The 6,606-nt window shown below is 55.5% G+C and overlaps 1 protein-coding gene across 1 annotated transcript; it reads right to left on the bottom strand.

Annotated features, from left to right (window-relative positions):
• Positions 1-3,333: 3,333 nt before the first annotated feature.
• Positions 3,334-6,338, bottom strand: LOC134562374 (uncharacterized). Its single transcript, XM_063419750.1, has 2 exons — positions 3,728-6,338; positions 3,334-3,684 (listed from the first exon to the last, which is right to left on the bottom strand). Exon 1 carries the CDS (start codon positions 5,524-5,526, stop codon positions 4,426-4,428), a length of 1,101 nt encoding a protein of 366 aa, XP_063275820.1. The 5' UTR covers positions 5,527-6,338; the 3' UTR covers positions 3,334-3,684; positions 3,728-4,425.
• Positions 6,339-6,606: the final 268 nt, after the last annotated feature.

Genomic DNA, 6,606 nt, shown 5'->3' with positions numbered 1-6,606 from the left:
GGTTGCTTTTCCCTGAGATTCTCCTTGGGGTTGCTGTTCCTTGAGTTGTGCAGGGTTTTGGAGCTTTTCTTGACCCAAAGGTCCAGAGCCAGAGAAGACAAACAGAGTCTGCCAGTCCATGTTTCCAAGGTTGTTTATTCTTCATTATCTCTCAGTTCTTTCCCAGCTCTGCAGGGCGTCCCCAGCAGAGCAGGATGCGGGGCAGACTGGGCGGGTCAGAGGGTCCCGGACCCTTTGTACCATTTCCTTCGTCCAACCACCATCCACAACGAACTTTTTATTTACAAAATCTTACCAATACTTACTACCTATGTTAACATGTCATTTCTACTCTAAACCAATCCTTGTGATCCAACTCAGCAGAAAATGGGGGAAAAGAACAAAACAAGGAGGACAGGACCACTCCCCAATTCCTCCATCCTGCCTCTTCAAACCCATATGCTAAAAATCCTAGATTCTACATTTACACTCTGTGATAAACTAACTACTGCTTATTTTGAATTCTCTTGGCTTGTGATTCTTCACACAATGTGGGCATTCACTCCCATGTCCTCCTGGGCTCTGTGTGAGGCTCTGACCCCCTTGGACAGACCCCAGACCCCCTGTCAGGTCTCCAAACCCTCCAGGGTGGCCACAGGGATGTCCTGGACTCTGACACTCCCCCATCCCACAGAGCTTTGGAGGGCTCCTGCTGCTCTCCTGCCCTCGCCATTCCACACCCCACATCCCACTGCTCCAGGACAGCCATGAGCACCCTGTGAAGCCACCGATCCCCGTTCCCAGGGGACAGAGGTCAGGGCTTGTCTGTCCTGCTGGGCACAGCCCAGGCAGGGCTTTCACAGCCACACTGCACACTCCATTCCCCACCTGAAGCCGCTGGTGCCTCTGAGTTCTGCTTGCCCAGCCCCAGGGACGCTCTCCTTGTCTGCCCATTCCCCCAGGGTCTCTGGGCAGGGATGGCCTCAGTGGGGGCTGTGACATCCTCAGACACTTGGAGGCTGCTGCTGGATTTGACTTCTGCAGAGGCTTGTTCAGCCTGCAGCTCTTCACTTCAGGAATTCAGTGCCCCCGGGCTCATTAACATTCAGAACACCTAGACAAGCCAAGCCTCTGGCAATAATTTGATTTAAGTTTTCAAAATTTTTGTAGTTAATTGGATAGATTTAAGAACAGTATTCAAAGTGAATATATTATATTTACAAAGACAGTGAGAAAACAGTTTTTAGGTCCTGTTGAGGTTTTTTTCCTATTAATACCTTGATATGTTCAATCTCCAATTGACACTGAATCCAAGTACCTTCCAAAGCAGTTGGAATAGATATGAAAATCAAGACCCTTCCTGGCTGACAATCAATCAGACTCTGTCCCTGCTCCCACCCCACCATTTCCCCCATCCCAGCCCTGGCACTCAGAGCAGCTTTGTGCAAATCTGAGCTCCCTCCATCCCAGGCTGGACCTGCAGCTTCCAGCTCCTTGGCTCCAACTCCCACCTGCTTTCCTGGCAGAAGGAGCTGCCCCAGACACAGAGGGATGATCTCTGATTTACTGTCAGCCAACAAAGCCAAGGGAAGGCACAGCTCCATCAAATGCAAAAGTCATTTCTCTGCTGGATATTAAGTCCACTTTCCACAGCAGTCTCAGACCAATGGAAAATACTTTCTGTGTGGAAAACACTGTGCCCAGCACAGATCCCAAGGTCCCTCCAACTCTCCCTGCCCCGATTCTGTCCAGATTTGCTCTTTGCACATGAGTCACATGCTGAAGACACGAGCTCCCTCCAGAGGGAGAAAAAGAGACAAAGTGGATGAAGAGCTCTCTTGAGCAGAGCTACAGCTGCACTAATCCAAATATTCCGGGGTCACAGGAACTTGATCCAACACTCTGCAGCATCCAACACTCTGCATTCCCTACCTAAAAATCTGCCAGGATGGCCAGGCCCAAGGAGTGCTGGGGAATGGAGTCACATCCAGGGGTGCTCCCAAGGCCCAGGATCGGGGCCATTTCAGGTAAATCTCTTCATTGCTGATGTGGATGAGGGGACCGAGGGCACCCTCAGTCAGTTCCCAGTGACCCCAAGCTGGGTGGGAGTGTGGCTGTGCTGGAGGGCAGGAAGCTCTGCAGAGGGATCTGGGCAGGCTGGAGCCATGGGCCCAGGACAATCGCATGAGGTTCACCAAGCCAAGGGCTGGGTGCTGTCCTGGGCTCACAACTCTAAATTCCTGGCATGCCCTGTCCTGTTTCCTTCATCTCTGCAAGGCCAGCTCCTGTGGGACAATCCCTCCTGGCCCAGGGCACAGTGCCGGCAAGGTCTGTGCGTGCCCAGCCTTTGCTGCAGCCACAAGGAAATCTCCTGCCTCAGGGACACCTTTCCAGCTCAGACAGACCCGTGAGTGCCCCAGCAGCAGGAAATCGTCACGTCTGGGTGGTACTGGTGCTGGCAAACACCACACCTGGGCACGGCAGGCCCTGGCAATTTGCTGGATCTGGACTCCTGGCACCGGTAAATCACCAGATCTGGGCGGTGCCGGCACCAGGAAATTTCCACCTTATGGCTTTCAGTGCCAGCAAATTGCACAGGCACCGGAGCACATCACTGTCCATCCCCTCGTGATGTCACAGGCACCAGAGCTCATCCCAGCCCTGCTCCTTGTGATGTCACAGGCACCAGAGAATGTGACAGCTTTGCTCCTTGTGGTGTCACAGGCACCAGAGAATGTGACAGCTTTTCTCCTTGTGGTGTCACAGGCACCAGAGAATGTGACAGCTTTGCTCCTTGTGGTGTCACAGGCACCAGAGAATGTGACAGCTTTGCTCCTTGTGGTGTCACAGGCAGCAGAGCACAGGACAACCAGCCTTCCTCTCCGTGACCTCACAGGCACCAGAGTAAATCACCACAAGCCCTCTCCTTAGGATGTCACAGGCACCACAGCACACCACAGGCCTGCTCCTCGTGATGTCACAGGAACAAGAACACACCATGGCCTTGCTCTTTGTGATGTCACAGGCACCAGAGTACCTGACAAACCTGCTCCTTGTGATGTCACAGGCACAAGAGACACGTCACAGCCAGCCATGCTCCTTGTCATGTCACAGACACAACTGCACATCACAGACAGTCCTGTACCTTGTGATGTCCCAGGCACCAGGGTACCTGACCACCCTGCTCCTTGTGACATCACAGGAACCAGAGCTCATCCCAGCCCTGCTCCTTGTGACATCACAGGAACCAGAGCACATCCCAGCCCTGCTCCTTGTGATGTCACAGGAACCAGAATACCTGACAACCCTGCTCCTTGCGATGTAACAGGCACCAGGGTACCTGATCAACCTGCTCCTTGTGACATCACAGGAACCAGAGCACATCCCAGCCCTGCTCCTTGTGACATCACAGGAACCAGAGCTCATCCCAGCCCTGCTCCTTGTGACATCACAGGAACCAAAGCACATCCCAGCCCTGCTCTTTGTGATATTACAGACTCCAGAGCACATCCCAGCCCTGCTCTCTGCAGGGAGGGAGCATGTTACAGGCACAAGAGCACGTTACAGCCAGCCCCACTCCTTGTGTTATCACAGGCACCCGAGCACATCAGAGCCCTGGTGACTGAGATGTCACAGGCACCAGAGAATGTGACAATTTTGCTCCTTCTGCTTTCACGGGTATGAAAGTACAGCACTGCCCTGCTCCTTGGCATGTCACAGGTGCCTGTGACACCCCAGGGAGTAGGACTGTGATGTGCTCTGGGACCTGTGACATCACAAGGAGCAGGATTGGTTTTGAGGTGTTGTGCTGGCTGTGGGATCATGAGGTGCAGAGCTTCCAAACGAAAAAAACTCTCCCCCAGTTCCCCCCGGCATACTACCAGTCACTCCCAGTTCCTCCCAGTTACTTCCAGCATTATCCCATTTGTTCACCATTCCTAGTCAGCCTCAGTGTAGTGGCACTCATAGCCAGTATGATCCCAGTCACTGCCAGCATGATCCCAGTCACCGCCAGCATGATCCCAGTTCATCCCAGTATAATCCCAGTTGCTTTCAATCACCCTCAGCATGCACAGTCACTCCCAGTTCCTCCCACTTGCTGCTAACATGATCCCAGTTGCTCACAGCTGCTCTTGGTCACCCTTAGCATGATCCCAGTATATCCCATTTGCCCACAACATGGTTTCAATTGCCCCTGCAGGTTCCTACTCATTCCCAGTATATCCCAGTATGATCCCAGTTTCCCTCAGTGTGATCGTAGTCTCCCCCACCATGATCCCCATATAACTCAGTCCCTCCCAGTGCCACTCCTGGGATCCCTCACCCTTCTCTGTGTCCCCCCATCCCAAATCTGCCCAGAGGACCCCCAAGGGCTGGAAGAGTCCACAACAAGCCCCAGTTGGACTCTTGTAGTTGTGCTGGCAGGAATGTGTCCACCTGAGCCCGTCAGCTCTCCAGGAATTCCAGTTGTCCCAGTTCCTGGCCTGGGTCTCCCCATTTCGGGGTGTGCCCCCAAAGTGCCCAAACCCCTGCTGAAGTGCCCGAGCTGCTCCTGGCTGGGGATGCTCCTGTCCACCAACCTCTCCTGGTCAGTGCCGTGGGGCCTGGGAGGAGGTTTGGGGGATCCTGGGGGAACTGGGGGAGGCTTTTGTGGCTCTTGGGACCGTTTGTGGTGCTGGGAGGGGATTTGGGGGGCTTTTGGGGCAGTCTGTGAAGGGTTTTGGTGGTCCTGGCCAGGCTGTGTGGCTTGGAGAGAATTTGGGTGAGATTTAGGGGAGATGGAGAGGGGGTTTGATGGTTCTTGCAAAGAAGCATTTGGGAGGGTCCTGGCCAGGAGCTGTGGGGTGGTTTGAGGGATCCAGGAGTGTCTGTGGGGCTGGGAGGGGGCTTTAGGGCAGATGTGACCCCCTCCAGACCCCCAAAGCTGCCACCAGACCCCACCCCCAAGATGGTACCGGGGTTGGGGGCTCCATGTCGGGGTTCATCCTCCTGCTGCTGCAGGAGGTGAGAGGGGGTCCTCAGGGTCCGTGTGTGTCCCCCCCAGAGCGTGTGTGACCCCCCAATCCCAGTGTCACCCCCTTTTCCCTCCCCACGGGGCTCCTGTCCCAGCTGCTGCTGCCCCAGGAGGGAATTTGGGGAGGGGGCAGAGGGGGTGTGCAGCCCCCACTGGGGGATGACCCCGGCCCAGCCCCTTTGTTTAGCACCAAGCTGGGCTTGGGGCCGCAGGAGGGAGAGGCCCAGGGGAAGCAGATCCTGCAGGTGGGACAGGCCTTGGGGTCCGGGCAAGGTCCTGCCCTGCACACCTGGCTCAGGTGTGACCCTGCCCCGGGAAGGGAGCGGGACATTCCCATCCCCACGGATCAGGGCTGGGAGCAGCACTTGGAGCACAGACATGGAAATACTGGGAGTGACGGGTGCCACACTGAGGGCTACTGGGAGTGACTGGGAATGGTGGGTGTGTGCTGGAGGCAACTGGAATATACTGGGAATGAATGAGATCATGCTGGGAGCAACTGGAACCACGCTGGGGCAACTGGAAATACGCATGCTGGGGGGAGCTGGGATATACTGGGGGTGCCTGGAATGATACTAGAGGGGACAGCACTGGGAACAGCTGGGGCTATACTGAGGGGCAACTGGGAGCCACTGTATCTATACTGGGGGCCATTGAGATCATAATGGCAGTAACTACAAAAACCCACCCAAAATTGCATGGAAAGTGACCCAAGAGCCCCAAAATCTGCCTGCCTGAAGCCCTGCTCCATCTCCTCCCCATCCCTGGATCTGGCCCTGTCAGTTCTGTACTCAGTGGTACTTCCAGCCCTGAACCCCCTCATCTACAGCCTGAGGAACCAGAGCTCAAGGCTGCAGTGTGGAGACTGATGGCTGGATGGTTTCAGGAACATTAAACTGCTGGCCAAATCCTGGAAATTACTTCTAATAAAAGCCATCTTTGATACTTGGTGGTTTATTTTGGAGGTTCTTTTTCTTGGTTTTCCTTGTTAAATCTTGTCCACAAAGAAGTGTCTTATTTTTGCCATTTCTCATTTTGTTTCTCTCCACTTTGCCTGTGGCCACAGACTGTGTCAATGAGGGGCTGCGCTCTTGATGGCTTCAAAGGCACTAAAGGATCCCCCACCGGTTTTCTGCAGAGATCCCCTTTGATTCCCTTCTCTGCAGCTGCAGCAGCAATGTCTGTGTGCAGAGCTGGGGCAGATCAGTGCTGGCACAGCAGCTGTGCCCAGCAGCAGCAGCAGCAGCACTTGGTGTTGCCAGTGCTGCTGCCGTGGCCCTGCCCCGCTGCCCTCCGGGCCCTGCTGTTGCTGTAGGGCCTGAGTGCTCTCGGGGCTGGGCACAGGGCTGGGGGTGGCAGTGCCGGGGCTGCAGCAGGGACAGGCCATGGGCACTGCTGGGGCAGCGCTGACACCTCAGGCAGGGGCCTGGGGGCTGCAGGCTCCTTGCCCAGGCTCTCTCCAGAACACGCCCAGGCCAATGCTGAGCACAGAAAAGCCCCGTCAGCAGCCCCAGGCTGGCCGTGGGCAGGCTGGGGGCAAACAGCATGGCTGGGGCTCTGCAAGGTCCCTGGGGGAGACAGGAAGGAGCAGCAGAGCAGGGGCTGATCCATCC

This window comes from Prinia subflava, chromosome 27 (assembly GCF_021018805.1).
Source record: "Prinia subflava isolate CZ2003 ecotype Zambia chromosome 27, Cam_Psub_1.2, whole genome shotgun sequence".
In the NCBI taxonomy this organism is placed as follows: domain Eukaryota; kingdom Metazoa; phylum Chordata; class Aves; order Passeriformes; family Cisticolidae; genus Prinia; species Prinia subflava.
This window is presented reverse-complemented; position numbering and strand designations above follow the sequence as displayed.